Source organism: Rhincodon typus, chromosome 11, assembly GCF_021869965.1.
Source record: "Rhincodon typus isolate 14 chromosome 11, sRhiTyp1.1, whole genome shotgun sequence".
Classification (NCBI taxonomy): Eukaryota; Metazoa; Chordata; class Chondrichthyes; order Orectolobiformes; family Rhincodontidae; genus Rhincodon; species Rhincodon typus.
The window spans coordinates 7,418,136-7,435,698 of record NC_063342.1 but is presented as its reverse complement, the minus strand read 5'-3'; the positions used below and the strand labels follow the sequence as shown (position 1 = coordinate 7,435,698).

At 42.1% G+C, this 17,563-nt stretch overlaps 1 protein-coding gene across 6 annotated transcripts in view; it reads right to left on the bottom strand.

Moving 5' to 3' along the window:
* usp25 (ubiquitin specific peptidase 25) overlaps positions 1-17,563 on the bottom strand; it is a 163,174-nt gene that overhangs the window by 13,183 nt on the left and 132,428 nt on the right. For all 6 annotated transcript variants that reach the window (XM_048602648.1, XM_048602650.1, XM_048602652.1 and 3 more), the window contains one exon: positions 9,758-9,837. In XM_048602648.1, coding sequence (XP_048458605.1) covers positions 9,758-9,837 — 80 coding nt within the window. The remainder of the gene's footprint in view (positions 1-9,757; positions 9,838-17,563) is intronic.

Here is a 17,563-nt window from a genome sequence, read left to right as displayed (position 1 = left end):
ATGGAGCCAGTAAAGGTGAGTGTAGGTGGGGAGGTAGGGAGGAGATAGGTCAGTCCAGGGAGGACGGACAGGTCAAGGGGGCGGGATGAGGTTAGTAGGTAGGAGATGGGGGTGGGGCTTGAGGTGGGAGAAGGGGATAGTTGGGAGGAAGGACAGGTTAGGGAGGCTATTGTGTTTCTGACATTTACAAGAGACTGAACTTCAAAAATACTTCATTGTTTCTGAAGTGTTTTATGATGCCTTGATGTGGTGAAAGGTCCTATATAAATGTGCAAACGTAGAAACTGGAGGAGCAACATCTCATCTGTAAACTCAGCAGTTTACAGCCTTCTGGGCTCAATATGGAGTTCAACACCTTCAAACTGTGACCCCATTCCTTCCCTTTCTTTTAGCTTTGTTTGTTACATTCTCTGTCATGCTGTCTCCCCTCCCCCTACCCCAGTGGGACGGTCTGTTCTTTCCAGTCTGGCAGTTAGACACACCATTGTTCTGCCATTCTCACATTCTGATCACTTAACCTGAAGTATCAACACACTTTCTCCCCCAGCACTCCAACCCCCTCCTCCCACTATTGCATAAATGCTGCCCCCTCTGAACTTCACTTTAGCTCTGATGAAGAGTCACCTAGACTCGAAATGCTTGCTTGCTTTCTTTCCATGGATGCTGCCCACTCGCTGAGATCTCCAGCATTTGTTGTTTTCAGTTCAGATTCCAGCATCTGCAGTAATTTGCTCCTGCTCTATAAATGTAAATCTTTCTATCCTCCCAGTGTAAGTGATGGGAAGATGGGGGCTGTGGCCTCAGGACAAAGCAGGAGGAACCAGAACAGGTAGGTTTGATGAGTCTGCACCTGTCCAATATACAGACACATTTGTGGCATCTATTTAGAGTCAAAGATGAAGATGGCTAATCAAAAATGTCATCATGGCACTTTGAACACGGAATTCCGCATAGAAGTGATATTTTCCTTCAGAATCTGTTCTGTTATAAATACCGCAGTTGAATTCAAATATTGACATTACCTTTTGTTGGAGCACTGATGATTGATGATAATGTTTCTTATCAATGTTGTTAGCCTCTCCTTCCCTGTCCTATCTAGGAATACTCAAATCCTTACTCTGCGGTCGTCATAACTTAGCTAATAAATCTAGACTGTATGCACCTCACACATCCCCACTTGCTTACCAACCCTGTGCCTGTTGACTTATACTGCCAGTCATACAGTATTCACAACAACTTCAATTTCAAATTCTCGTTTCAACTCTTTTCAGACAGTATGGTGGGACTAACTTTGCAACCTTCTCCAGCTCTGGAATCCTCCATACAACTCTTCGGTTTTTGGACTACCCCCCAGATCCTGTAATATACCACTGGCGGCAGTGCTTTCAGCTCTTTTGACATTAAGCTCTGAAATTTCTTCTTTAAACCTCTCTGCAGCTATATCTCCTTTTGAGACCTTCCTTAAAAATCATCCAATTGACCAAACACCTGTTCCTAAAAAGCCTCACCTATGCATTTGTATCTGTTAACTCTCCTTTAAAATGCCTTAAGGTATTTTCCTAAATTATGATAAATGTCAAATTCCTTTGTTCCAATCCAAGACTGGTAATTCTTCAGAGTCATACAGCACAGAAACAGACACTTTGGTCCTCTCCACAGAAAATATGTTGCCATGTTTATGAGGTGTGATAAGGTGCCATGTTACATTCCTGCTTAGTTTAATAATAAGTGAGCAAATGAGCACAGTGGGTTAAATAAGAAAATGAAAACTTGAATTTAATTCATCGCACTTGCTCATGTTTCACTCCTAGTGCAGCTGGTGGCTGACTGAGCCAAATCTGGTCTGTTCTTGCATGTCACGAGTTCAGGATATTTGTACTTGGCAGGTTTCCTTCAGATGAATTTTTCAGAAAGGGAAAAAAAAAGTTCAGTAATTGGTAATGCGATATTATCCCCATGAAATGAGAAGTACGCCATGCAAATATGTTTTAAGTAGTACATTCTCATTCTTATTTCCAAATACTTCTGATCACTGTCAACCTGTTATGGCTAGCACGGGGGGACATAGCTTTAAATTGAGGGGTGATAGATATAGGACAGATGTCAGAGGTAGGTTCTTTACTCAGAGAGTAGTAAGGGCGTGGAATGCCCTGCCTGCAAAAATAGTAGACTCGCCAACTTTAAGGGCATTTAAATGGTCATTGGATAAACATATGAATGATAATGGAATAGTTTAGGTTAGATGGGCTTCAGATTGGTTTCACAGGTCGGCGCAACATCGAGGGCCGAAGGGCCTGTACTGCGCTGTAATGTTCTATGTTCTATGTTACCTCCTCCAGTCCTAAACCCTCTGAGGTCTCTGAACTCCTTTAAGTGTTGCCTCTTGTGCACCTGGATTTTCCTTGTTAAGCTACCAATAAACTGTCTCTTCAGCTACTTTGCCCAACCCTCTTGAATTTCCTCTTCAGCTTTCTACCAAACTCTCTCCCCTAAGATAGCGAGAACTTAAATTTATACAGCTCCTTTAACAGAATACATTACAAGGCACCTCATAGGATCATTGTAAAACAATATGGATCACCAAGCTCGACGAAGAGATGCAGGGTCAAAGGCTTGATCAAAGAGGCAGGATTTAAGAAGCATCTTTAAGGAGGCAAGCAAGCTAGAAAGAAGAAGTGTAGGGAGGAATCTCGAGAGCTTAGGCCAAAACGACTGAAGGTACAATTGCCACAGTTTAGTGACAGAAATTGGGATGATCTAAAAATCAAAATAAAAGCAGCTCAGGTATTTCAGAGGGGTTGTAGGGCTTGTGAAGAAATCCTTTGTTTTTTTTGTACTAAGCAAGTCAGCACTTCCTGTGAAAGGTAACTTTCAAAGCACACTCAGATCCACAAGTTATTAGATGACAACATTCAATTCTGCAGGGTTATGTACTGCAAGATTTTCAATAAGCCCTGAAGTGGAGTTCAAAGACTCAAACAGAGACCAACGGTCAGTGAGTATGTGAACAAGGAACAGGGCAGCCTCTATGTGCTAATTTTTAGCTGTACTGCAGGAAAGCCCACTGAACTACACAAATTCAGTTCAATTGCAGCGCTGAAAGAAGTCCTAGACTAGTGAGATAGCCCTGTGCAGCTGGGGATAATCTCTGCTGAAATGTGTTCGCAGTGCTGAAAAGGCAATTGAACTACACTTAGATTATGTGGTGGGGAACCCAGGGAGAACTCTACAGTAGCTGAAAACCAGCAAGGGGACTGTTTTCGAACCATCACATAGGTAACAAAGGCAAGACTGAAGGTTCAGTAGCAGATACCTGAAACAGGAGTGAAGTCAGATGATGATACAATGGTTGAAACAGCAGTCTTAACGATGACGCAACTATAAGATGTGAAGAAAAAATACAATAAAAAAAAAGTATCCTTAGAAATGAATGTACTCATTGTCCTGGAGCTCCATATGACCAGACATAGGAACAGAATTAGGCCATTTGGGCCATTCAGTCTGCTCTGCCATCCGATCATGGCTGATCTGTTTCTCAACCCCAATCTCCTGCCTTCTCTCTGTAACCCTGGAACCCCTTACTAATCAAAAATCTATCTCTGTCTTGAATAAACTCAATGATTTGGCCTTCGTAGCCCTCTGTGGCAATGAGTTCCACAGATTAACCACCCTCAGGCTGAAGAAATTCCTTCTCATCTCAGTTCTAAAGGGGCATCACTTCACTCTAAGATTGTGACCTTGGGTCCTGGTCTCTCCTCTAACGGAAACATCTTCTCCACATGCACTCAATCCAGGCCTCTCAGTATTCTGGAAGTTTCAGTCAGATTCCCCCTCATCTTTCTTGACTCCACTTAGTTCAGACCCAAGTCATCAGCCGCTCCTCATAATGACAAGCCCTTCCATCCACAGGATCATTCTTGCAAATCTCCTCCAGACCCCTCCAACACCAGCACAACTTTCCTTAGACATGGGCCCAAACCTGCTCACAATATTCCAAATGCGGTCTGAGCAGAGTCTTATACTGCCTCAGCAGTGCGTTTCTGCTCTTCTATAATAGTCCTCTCAAAATTGTTGCTAACATTGCATGCACCTTCCCTACTGCCAACTGAACCTGCATGTTAACCTTAAAAGAATCTTTAACTAGTTCTCCTAAGTCCCTTTGTGCTTCAGATTTCCGAAACCTTTCCCTGTTTTGAAAATAGTCTAAAGCCTCTATTCTTTTTACCAAAGTATACAATCTCATATTTTCCCATATTATATTCCAACTGCCACTTTTTTGCCCACTCTCCTAGTCTGTCCAAGTCCTTCTGCAGCCTCCTGTTTCCTCAGCATTACCTGTGCCTCCACTTATCTTTGTGCCATCTGCATAATTAGCAACAATGCCCTCAGCTTCTTTGTTCAGATTGTTAATGACTAACGTGAATAGTTGTGTTCCCAACATGGACCCTGTGGAACTTCAGTACTCACTGGCTGACATCCTGAAAAAGACTCCTTTATCCCTACCCTCTGCCTTCTGCCAGTCAGTCAATCCTCTAACCATACCAAACCTTGCCCCAAACACCATGGGCTTGTCTTATTTAGCAGCTTCCTCTGCAGCATCTTGTCAAAGGCCTTCTGAAAATCGAAATAAATCACATCCACTGACTCTTCTTTGTCTAATGTGCACATTAGCTCCTCAAAGAATTATAACACATTTGTCAGGTATGATCTCCCCTTGATGAAGCCATGCTGACTCAGCCCTATTTTACCATGAACTTTCAATTACGCTGCAATCTAACCTTTAATAATGGACTTTTAAAATCTTACTGACAACCAAGGTGAGGCACCCCCAGTTTCCTCTTTTCTGCCTTCCTCCCTTCTTAAACAGGGGTGTTACTTTGGCCATTTTACAGTCCTCAGGCATCCTCCGACTTCAGAACTCATGTGAAAGATCATCCCCAGTACCTCTACAATCTCTTCAGCTATCTCCTTCAGAACTCTGGAGTGTAGCATATCTGGTCCGGGTGATTTATCTACCTTCAGACCTATCAGTTTCCTCAGCATCTTCTCCTTAGTGATGGCCACTACACTCACCACTGATCCCTGACTCTCGAAGTTCTGGTATGCTGCTGGTGTATTCCACTGTGAAAACTGATGCAAAGTACCTATTCAACTCTTCCATTATTTCTTTGTTCCCCATTACTTCTTCTCTAGCCTCATTTTCGACTCTTGTCTCTCTGTTATGTCTTAGACTTCTAAAAGAACTCTTTGAATCTTCTTTTATATTACTAACTACCTTAATTTCAGTTTTATCTTCTCCTCCCTACTGCTTTTTTTTTTAAGGTAGGAGCATATTACTGCAGATGCTGGAATCTGTACTGAAAACAAAAAATACTGGAGATCATAGCTGGTCAGGCAGCATCCACGGAGAGAAAGGTAACGTTCGAGGCCAGATGATTCTTCATTACGTCAGAGCTGACATGAAATGTGGAGGGGCAGCATGTATGCAGTAATGAGGATGGGAGGGTGGAGTACTGGGAATAAAAGGATGTTGATAGTTCAAATTAAGTAATTGGAATGTGAGAATGGTGTGTCTAACTGGCAGACTGGAAAGTGCAGACAGTCCCTTGGGGTTGGGGAAGGGAAAAGATGATGGACAAGGTTACAAAGAATGTAACAAGTAAAGCTAAATGAAGGGGGCAGAATGAAAGTGGGTTCACAATTTAAAGATGTTGAACTCAATATTAAGTCCAAAAGGTTGTAAGGTGCCTAGTCTGAAGATGAGATGTTGTTCCTCTAGCATGCGCTGTGATTCACTGGAACACTGCAGTATGCCGAGGACAGACAAGTGGGCATGTGAGCAAGACGCTGTGTTAAAATGACCAGCTATGGGAAGGTTAGGGTCATGCTTGCGCACGGAGAGGAGGTGTTTTTTTTTAAGTTATCCTCTGTTGGTTTTTAAAACTGTCCCAATCCTCTGGCCTCCTGCGAATCACCGCCATGTCGTATGGTTTATTCTCTTGCTTTTCTGCTAACCCTAACTTCCCCTGTCAGGCATGGCTGCCCCATCCTCAAGCTGTTTCTTCATCATTAGGATGAATTTCTGTTGTACCCCCTGAATTACCGCCAGAAACCCCTGCCATTACTGCTCCACCATCTTCCCTGCTACTCTCTCCTTTCAATCAACTCTGGCCAGCTCCTCCCTCACATCTTTATCGATACCTTTACTCAATTGTAATACTGTTGATGGCTGATTCCAGCTTGTCCCTCTCAAATTGCAGATGAATTCTTTCATATTATAATCACTGCCCACTGGAGGTTCCTTCACCTTAAGGTCCTTAATCAAGTCTGCCTCATTACTCATCTCCAAATCCAGAACTGCCTGTTCTGTAATGGGCTCTATCACAAGCTGCTCCAAAAATCCATCTCATCGAAATTCCACAAATTCCTTTTCTTGAGATCTACTACCAATCTGATTTTGCCAGACCACTTGCATTTTGAAGTCCTCCATGATTATTGTAACAGTGCCTTTCTCATATGCCTTTTCTATCACCCGATTTATTTTCTTCCCCACATCCTGACTACTGCTAGAAGGCATGTACACAATTCCCATCAGCATCTCTTTACTCATACAGAGTCTATGCCTTCCGACTCCCTATCACTTCTTGCTATTGATTTAATTTCATTCCCTACTAACAAAGCAATGCTGTCCCCTGTGCCCATCTGCCCATCCTTTCAATAGGACATGTATCCTTGGATATTTAATTCCCAGCCCTGATCCCCTTTCTGCCACATCTCTTTGATACCCACACGACCACTTTAACCTGCACGACAAGCTCATTTACCTTAATTCACAAACAGCCAGTATTTAAGTACAATACCTTCAGTCCTGCATCGATTGCCCCTTTCTCATAACTGTTCCCTCATCCACTGGGCCAACTTATCCCATAGTTTTCCATGTAACTGAGCACCCCCACCCCCCAATATTTAGTTTAAACCCCTAATCACTTTGAAGTATACAATTCAATTCAGACCAAGTGTCTCATTTGCCAGGTTTACTTTTCTTGTCTTTTCTTTCTGGGCTAGCTCGTCCATGGAATTAAAAGTGACAAACAAGTTTGAGAACATACTGGCTTAATCTCAAGCCGTTGCTAGGAAGAGATCAGAAGTTTGGTGTTGGAGTTTGGAGAAGGAACCAAAAAGGACGACTTTAGTCTTCCTTAAAACCTACCCTTTGATCACCCACTCTAAAATTTCCATATGCAGCTTTTCCAAACATGTGCTTTGATTATGCTTAAAGCTTTACTATGTGATAGGTGAAATTTAAATGCAAATCAAATCAATTCTTTTGTGAAGAATATTTTCCAGCACCGTCACCTTCATAATCTTATACCCACACCTCAGTGATGTTTGAAATTAAGCCTGTGTTAAAGCCTTCTGCTGTCTGGGAAGACGGCCTATACAGAAAGGGGCCAAGATGAGAACATCATCTCAGAGCAAAGCTCCTTAATGTCATTCAAACAAAATTCATCAAAATGAAATCACTACATGGGCAGCTAGCTTTTGCACAATTCCCTTAAAAACAGATCATTGGAAAATAAAAGGTACAGGCTTTGTTAAAATATAGCTCCATTTGCTTGAAAGAACAAGGCTGTTTTAAAACTGTCACATGAAGGATAATACATAATTTTTTTTGATGAACTTCAGGCTTTCTATTCTCCTCCTCTGATATTTCCCTTCTACTCTTGAAACTCTCAACACCTTGCAGAGGGGAAGATGACTCCATTGGTACACAAAGCCCTCTGACTCCTCAGCCATGTGAGATCCTTCACTGGTGAGTCCATTAAAGTAAGGCAAGCAGCTTATTTGATGACTGCCAAAAAACTACACATTTTGTATTCTATTTCCACTCATCATCTGCAACATGGGTCACAGGTGGTGATTAGAACTTTCCTGTAATTGTACAAACACATGACAAATCAGAAGATTGGACTGAACATAAAAAGTGCAAAATATGACAAAAAAATTAAAGAAATACTGTATGAGACTTAGCTGGAGAAAATATTGAAAATTAATAGCAAGAGTTTGTGTAAAGATCTAATAAAAGAGCTAAATTAAGCATTGGTCCTATAAAAATGGATCTGGGGAATTAATCATGGAAAATGAATTAAATATGCATTTGCAATGGTCTTCACTGTAGAGGATGCAATAACATCCATTTGTCCATTTTAGTATGGAGAATTAAGAAAAGGACATTAATTAAATGGTGAGAGATTGCAGAGCTCTGTGATGCAGAGGGTTCTGGGCCTCCCGCTGCATGAATCACAAAAGGTTAGTAAGCACATACAGCAAATAATTAGGAATGCTAATACAATATTTTATCAGTTATTGCAGGGGAATTGAATACAAAAGTAGCAAAGTTTTGCTTCAGTTAGACAGGGCACTATGAGATCACATCTTGAGTATTCTGTAATTGTACAGTATTGGTCACCTATTGAGGGAATCAATGTAAATCTATTGTAAGCAGATCACAGAAAGTTCATATGGAATGAACTGATTGTTTCATGAGGAAAGATTAGGAAGGCTGGGCTGGTATTTTCTGGAGTTTGGGAGAGTAAGAGGTGTCTTGACAGAAACATAAAAGATCCTGAGTGATCTTGAATAGGTAGGCTTGGAGAATATATTTATGAGAGACTTTAGAGCTAGGAGGCCACTGTTCAAAATTCAGGAGCCACTTATTTAAAACAAACATAAGGCAAAGTTATCTCTCTCACAGGATTGGGAGTCTTTGAAACTCATGCCTTGAAAAGTCCTTTAATATTTATAAGGCAATGGTAGATAGATTCTTTTAACCAGGGTGTGAAAGGTGACCAGTGCAGATTTGAGATTACAATCTGATCAACCATGATTCTACTGAATGAAGGAGCAGTTAGACGGGCTGAATGGTCTACTCTTGCTCCCTGTTAACATGTTCAGATGTTAATCCACAACCTTTCTAACTCAGATGTGAAAGCGCAACCAAATGAGATACAGTTGAAAACATCAAAAGTATTTTCCTTTACGTTCTGGCCAATCGTGCCAAATCAACATCACCAAAGTAGATTACCTGGCTAATATCACATTGCTTTTGTCGGATAATGCAGAGCACAACTTGGCTTCCACACATTCCGCAATAATAACAGTGATTATCATTCAGCTTACTGGCTGTAAATCGCCGTGGGATATTTTGAGGCTGAGAGAGAAGTTATATAAGTGCAAGACCTCTTTTGTTTCTGTATCTATCAGGTAAGCAGATCCCTCACCAACCGAGTTACCGAGGCTGTGGGAGGGGGGGGGGGGGGGGTGTGGTGGATGATGTGTTTTTCCAATCTATCAGAGTTTATGCAGTGACTGTCAACTCCTGCGGTCATGTGGATGAAATAATTCTCTGGCCCGGCCACTGCCTTGATCAAGTAGAGGACAGCAGCCACCAGAGCTCTGTCTCAAAAAGGCAAACGGAGAAAAATGGGGGGGTGGGTACAGAGAGAGAGAGAGAGATTGATGCCAGTGGCATGTGTGCCACCTAGAGGAATGAGCAGAATCTACACAACAGTAATGACAACGCCATTTCATGCACTTGAGAAAGAATACAGATGGTAGAAATTCTGAGCGATTAGCTGAAATTAGCTCCTCTCTTTCATCTGGCGAGTTAAACAGAATAGGGCAGAGAAAACAAGGTTCGGAGCTTCACAATAAAATCAAGGTACACTGGCCGTGCTTCACATCATCACTGTCTTACCTTTTCTTTTGGAACAGCTCCAGGCCAATCATAATACAAATGCTAATTTCTCGAAATGTTCGGTATTCATGGTGCCATTTCTGTAACAAATGCAAATCACAGCAGTGGAATTTTTACATAACGTGGAAGTATAAAATGAATATTAAATACTAGAGCAGAAGATGACCACTTGGATGCTTGAGCCTGCTCCACCACTCAATAAGCTCATAGTTGATCTGTTTGCATTTCAAATTCCACATTCCCATTTACCCCCAATAACCTTCCTTCCCCTGCCTAACAAGAATCTATCTACCAACATCTTAAAAATATCCAATGACTACCCCCACCACTGTCTTCTGAGCTCCAAAGTCAAACAACCCTCAGAGAATAAATTTCACCTCACCTCTGTCCTATAAGGCCAACTCCCAATTTTAAAACAGTGCCCCCTACTTTTTGACTGATGCACAAGAGGAAACATCCTTTCCACACCCATGTCACAAACATTCAGGATCTTAAACAATTCAATTCACTTGTCTAAACTTCAGTGGAGACAAGCCCAGCCTGTGCCAGTCATCCAGGATTCAATCTAGTAAACCTCCTCAATTGCTAAAGGAATAGAGTATAAAAGTAGGGAAATGTTGCTGCAACTATACAAGGCAGCAGTGAGACCACACCTGCAGCATTGCATTCAGTCTTGGACCCTTTACATAGGGATGGATGTACTTACATCGGAAGCAGTCAGAGGAAACTCAAAAAATATAAAAAAAACAGAAATAATTGTGAATCAGAATGTGTAAAGAAGAAATTATGATCACCAGGGAAAAGGTGCTGATAAATTATTGGAACTAAAATCTGGCAAGTATCCTGGCCCTGATGGATTCCATCTCAGGTTTGGTGGCACAGTGCTCAGTGGTTCGCACTGCTGCCACAAGGCGCCAGGGACCTGGGTTTGATTCCACCCTCGGGCGACTGTCTGTATGGAGTTTACACGTTCTCCCCGTGTCTGTGTGGGTTTCCTTCGGGTGCTCTGATTTCCTCCCACAGTCCAAAGATGTGCAGGCTAGGTGGATTGGCCATGCTAAACTGTCCATTGTGTCCAGAGATGTGTAAGTTAGGTGGATTATCCATGGGAAATGCAGGGAGATAGGGAGATAGGGAGGTGGGGTGGGGTGTTGGGGGGGGAATGCTCTCTGGAGGGTCAGTGTAGAATTGATGGGCCAAATGGCCTTTTTCCACACTATAGGATTCTATACGGAACAAGTAATAGCTGCATTAGTTTTAATTTTCCCAATTTCCCTACTTTCTGAAAGATCTCATAAAAGTGGAAAACAGTGAATGTGTTTCCTTGATTCAGGAAAGGATGGAGACATTAAGCAGAAATATATGAGCTGGCTAACTTGACATCTAATATGGCAAAATGTCAGAATCCACTATTATGGAGGTTTTGGTCCCCTTTCTTGCAGCAGGATGTAGTTGTGTTGGAGGCAGTTCAGAGGAGGTTCACTAGATTGATTCCAGAGTTGAGGAGTTTGTCTTAGAAGGGAGAACGAGCAGATTAGTCTTATACTGATGAGAATTCAGAAGAATGAGAGGCGATCTAATTGAGGTATAGAGGACCTTAAAGGGGATTGACAAAGTAGACGTAAAGAAGATGTTTCCTCTTGTGAGACAAACTAGAATGAGTGGTCATAGTTTTAAGATAAAGGGTGTCAGATTTAAAACAGGGATGAGGATGAATTACGTCTCTCAAAGAGTCATGAATCAGTGGAATTCACAACCCCAGAGTATGGTTGATGCTGAGACACTGAGGAAATTTAAACAGGAAAGAGACAAATTTTTATATCATAACAAGTTGAAGGATTACAGGGAGTGGGCAGGAAAGTTGAGTTGAAGCTGAGGCGAGATGAGGGACTGAATTGTTTACTCCTGCTCCTAGTTCTTTAGAGTTCTGAGCCGCCACCAATACATTTGTATCCTTTCTTAACTAAGGAGATCAAAACTGCACACAATATTCAAGATGTAGTCTCACCAATACCCTGGACAACAGAAGCATAATGTCCTTATTTTCAGTGCTTCTTGGAATAAAGGAGAACATCGCACTCGCCTTCTTGATGATGCCGTGTACCTGCATCAAAATGCTGATATAGCTCTGCAGTTTGGATTCCTACAGTCATTCTCTGTTCAATACTCGGATTTTTTTTACAGTTCCCCATAGTTTCCTTCTCCCACCCAATTTCCAAATCTCCTTCAGAGCATCATTTCCGTGATAACCATAATTTGGGCGCTGACCTTGGTTAAGACCTACGTAGTCACACTTTCCAGCACAAGCCCTCTTGTGCATTCCTGATTTTTTTCTGTCCCTACCATGGTAGGTGTGCCTTCAGCCATTTGAACCTAACTCTAGAACTCTCTCCCCAATTTTTTTCTCAAGAATGAAAGAAACTACAGAGAGTTGGGAACACAGGCCAATCAATCGTGCAAACCAGCCTCCCATCCAATGACTGTATCTACACTTCCTGCTGCATTGGGAAAGCAACCAACATAAACAAAGAACAAAAACAAAGTTGCTGAAAAAGTTCGGCAGGTCTGGCAGCATCTGTGAAGAAAAAACCAGAGTTAACGTTTCGGGTCCGGTGACCCTTCCTCAGAACTGATGGTGGCTGGGAAAACGTCACTTTATATGCAGAAAATAGGCAGGGGGTTGCAGTAGGGAGTAAATGATAGGATAGAGTCTAAAGAGAGAGAAGAGCAGTTGGACAAAGAGTTGATAACGATCAGGCTGGTAGGGTGAATAGTTGTTTATGGGAACTGTTAGTGACTAACAACGGGGGGTGTGTAATGGTAGGCAATGTGATAACAAGGCCTGGTGTGTGGGGTAGGGGGCTGAGACATGGGAGGGTTTAGACCCTAAAATTATTCAACTCGATATTGAGTCCGGAGGGCTGCAGGGTCCCCAAGCGGAAAATGAGGTGTTGTTTTTCCAGCTTGCGTTGAGCTTCGCTGGAACACTGTAGCAGGCCAGAGACAGAGATGTTGGCCAGGGAGCAGGGTGGTGCGTTAAAGTGGCAGGCAACAGGTAGTTCAGGGTCTTTTTTGCGAGCAGAACGTAGATGCTCTGCGAAGCAGTCACCCAGTCTACGCTTCGTTTTCCCAGTGTAGAGGAGATGACATTGTGAGCAGCGAATGCAGTAGACTAGATTCTGGGAAGTGCAGGTCAAGTGTTGCTTCACTTGGAAGGTATGTTTGGGCCCTTGGATACTGGGCAGGGGAGGAGGTAAATGGGCAGGTGTTGCACCTTCGCTGGTTAGAGGGGAAGGTGCCGTGGGGCTGTAGGGGGGATGTTAGGGGTGAAGGAAGTGTGAACCAGCGTGTCCCGGAGGGAACGGTCCCTGTGGAAGGTGGACAAGGGAGGTGAATATGTGTCTGGTAGTGGCATCTCACTGGAGGTGGCGGAAATGGCGTCTGATGATCTTCTGGATGTGGATGATGGTGGGATGGTAGGTAAGGAAAAGGGGAACCCTGTCGTTGTTGTAGGAGGGAAGAGAAGGGGTGAGGGTGGAAGTGCGGAAGATGGGTCTGACCCGGTTGAGGGCCCTGTTGACAACGGTACTGGGGAATCCTTGGTTGAGGAAGAAGGTGGACATTTCAGAGGCTCCCTTGTTATTTGTCACTAATAGTCCCCATTAACAACTATTCACCCTCCCAGCCTGATCGTTATTGACTCTTTATCTGTCCAACTGCTCTTCTCTCTCTTTAGGCTCTATCCTATCATTTACTCCCTACCCCAACCCCTCCCTATTTTCTGCATATAAACTGACGTTTTCCCAGCCACCATCAGTTCTGAGCAAGGGTCACTGGACCTGAAACGTTAATTCTGTTTTTTTCCTGCTGAGCTTTTCCAGCCACTTTGTTTTTGTTACTGATTTCCAGCATCCGCAGTTCTTTCAGTTTTTATTAACATAAACAAAGACCCTTCCCACCCTGGTTATACTCGCTTCCATCCTCTTTTCTTTGGGCAGAATTTATAAGTTTGTAGACATGTATGGGCAGATTAAGGTACAGCTTCTTCCCTGCTGTTATCAGACTTTTTGAATGGACATCTTTAATGTTAATGTTGATCATGCTCTGCACCTTCTCAGCAGCTGTGACACTATATCCTGCGCTCTGTTCTGTTTCCCTGATGCACTTGTATAGTTTGATCTGCCTGTAAAGCATGTAAGACAACACTTTTCACTGTACCTCAGTACATGTGACAGTAATAAATCAAATTGAAAATTCTCCCTCCATTTTCATTTTCAATTGCTATCTCTGTAGTATTAACATGCCTTGCCTTCTACTCATTACATAATCACTCCTTTTCTGTCAGTGACATTTCATCAACTGCCTTTGGATTCTAAACTATCCCCTACTTAATCACCAATATTCTCACCATCAGATCAAAACAGGATTTGACCTTGTTGTTCTAGCAATCCTCCTCTCGTTAATGTGCTTTGCTGAAAGCCTGGTCTGCTATAGTCCCATGACAATTTGAGCATTTAAATCAATGGTATTAGAGTAATTAGGCATGCCGAATGGCCTCCTTCTGTGTTGTACGATCCCAGATGAAGCTATGCAAGGAAAAACCAACTTGTATTTTAAAATGCGTGGATTCAAGTGTTTCTTTGTTGTATAGTCTGTTATGATGTAGAAAAATATAGCAGCCAACCTGCACACAGAGAGACCTGATAAACAGCAATGAAATAAATGATTAATTAAACTGTTTTCATGATGCTGGTTGAAGTATAAATATTGGCCCGAATACAGAGGAGAAATTCCCTGCTCTTCTAGTGAATAATCTAATGGGACTTTCTTTACATCCACCCAAGAGGCCAGACATGACCTTAGTTGAGCATCTCATCAGGGTGACAGCACCCCCTCGGTACCAATGTGTGAGTGTCAGCCTAGACTATACACTCAAAATTATGGATGTAGGGACTTGAAATTACAGCCAGCTAACTCAGAATGCTAACCACTGAGCCAAGGCTGACACATAGTGCCATCTGGTCTATTAAAGCCTTAATCAACAGGTGGGCAACATGAAAAATAAACCAAATAATTAAATAAATCTGCTGGGAAATGCTCCCGCCTCCCTTTAAAAAAAAAATTCAACATCTTGCAACAGTGTCAGCCATTTTGAAGCAAACCTGATCATGCAGATCGCATTTGTCCAGTACTATTGCTGGCCCACAGAAAACATTGCTTATAATCTATTTACTCAGCGCATCAAACAGAAAGTGGCACTGGGACATTTTGCGTTATTATTTCCCCAAGGCCCCAATTCTGATGTAAGCTTTTCAATGTTGGTTACTGAAATAAAATAATTAAACAAAAAAGTCTCCTGCACACATCACTAGCAGTATGCATGAAAAATTAACACCACAAGGGGCAAAAAGCATTTAAGATTCAAGCGTTCTAAATATCAAGCATCGTTCTCACTAATTTTTTTTTGGCAATTTGCTGAATTACAGGGCCCCTTTCAATTATTTTTGGCTTGGCTACACACCCAGAGTAATTTAAGAGGGCTAATTTATACGCAACTTGCATGTGAACACAAGGTTGCTGTTGTGGCTATGCAGTTTGCAAAGAACAACTGATCTCCAGTGATTATACCCTCAATGGATTTCATGAGAACTGTATGTGTGGACCGAGAGTAAGAGTGGTCACTTTGATTTTACTGTAACCTTCGACAATACCTCTCCATTGTTTAAAGTTATCATTATCACACAAAATACATAACAGCGACATTATCACAGAGACATGCAAAATTGGAAGCCAATTGACCCATCGAAGTTTGCGCTGGCTTTTTGAAAGTGCTATCCAATTAGTCTCATACTTATTCAGTTTACTAAATCCCCTTTTGAAAGTTACCACTGAATCTGTTTCTACTACTCTTTCGAACTGCTCGTACAAACCATAATAATGTGGTGTGTAAAAGAAAATGTAATGTTTCCCCTGCTCCTTTTGAGATTTTTTTTAAACATTGGTTAACACTTTTTGTACATTGGTTTCTGACTCTTTACTAAATCTACTCTACTTTAAAAATTCATTAAAAAATATCTGGAATTAAGAGTCTACTGACGACCATAATATCATTGCTGATTATCAAAATATCCCACCTTGCTCAGGGAAGGAAATCTGCTATCCTCACCTGGTCTGGTCTACATGTGAGCACAGTTTGGAATTTTTAGGTTTTTTGTATTCATTCACAGGATGAGGATGTAACTAGCTTGGCCAGAATTTATTGCCCATCCTTAACTGCCAGAGAGTAACAGCCCAGCAATAATACCTTGAGGCTGTCACTTCCCTTATGGACTTATCACCTCATTGATCATGATAATATATAAATCTATGCATACCGGCAGACTAATCATCAGAGATCCATCTGTTTTAACAGTGTAAAAGATTTCGGGTGTCTATCCAAGAGTGTGTAATGGCATTCAAGATGAATAATGCCAATGCATGGGATGTTGGACCCATTATGAGAAGTTAGCTTATCTAGAGTGAATTCTATCTCATTGTGCCAGTTTCCTGGGTATATGAGAAAGGGGATGATATTTGCATGTGCACCAGTGTAACTGTGACATAAAGCACAAATTGTCCATTCCTCTGGAATGCATCATTTGGATGGTGGTAAAGGTTTTAGCTTTTCTGATGATTTTCATGTGGGGTGTTAGTGTTAAGGGGAGGCAATGGCCTGAAGGTACTATCGCTGGATTGTTAATCCAGTGACCCAGGTAACGTTCTGGGGACCTGGGTTCGAACCTCGCCACGGCCACTGGTGGAATTTGAATTCAATAAATATGTGGAATCAAGATTGAATCCATTGCCAATTGTCAGGAAAAACCCATCTGGTTCACTACTCTCCTTCAGAGAAGGAGACTGCCATCCTGGTCTGGCCTATATGTGACTCCAGAACAACAGCAATGTGGTTAACTCATAACTGCCCGCTGGGCAATTAGGAGTGGGCAATAAATGCTGGCCTAGCCAGCGACGCCCTCATCCCGTGAATGAATACATGAAAATGAAGTTTAGGAATGCACTATCTGACTGTGGACTATAATTTGCAGTTATCTTTTGGACTTTGTTAACATCCTTGTGTGCCATAGGTTAAATTTTGGAAATTTCTTTTGCAAGGTTCCCTTTTGGTCCTTCTTCACATGCTTCGGTGTAGCTTTGTGTCTCTGGGTCTCTGGGTGACTGAGTTTCCAACACATTTTAGTTCCTCATGTGGAGTACTGCTTTCATAAGTCACAAAATCCTGGCAACTGTTTTGACGAAGCAAGCCACATCTCAGACAACATTTGGCTGATTGACTACGTTTCAGAACAGTCTAAACAGCCTTTAGACTTTGTTGCAGCATTTTAGTTTTTTGTTGCAAAGTCAGTTCTGAACTCAAACAGACTGATGGCTCACTGTAAAGAAGAAGACTTTTCACAACTGCCTGCTGTGGTGTCACCTCTTCAGGCTTTAGGTTCCACTTACTACTGCTGACCAGCCGTCTCAATCAACTTTTAGTGCTCATATGCTGCTGCCAAATTGCCATTGTGTAGCTTTCTTTATACATAGAAAGCATAATATACATCAGAGAGAAATTCTTTTTGAGTCAGCCATTGAAGCTATTCACAACACTAACTATTTACAAGGCGACAATATCACAGGCTTATACATATAGACTGGGTTCTATGTTTACTGATATTACTGTACATTAACACCTACGCACAGCTGACTGACTACGATGACTCCATACAATGAGACAGTGACTGAAGGTGACTCAGGTTCCAATTTATG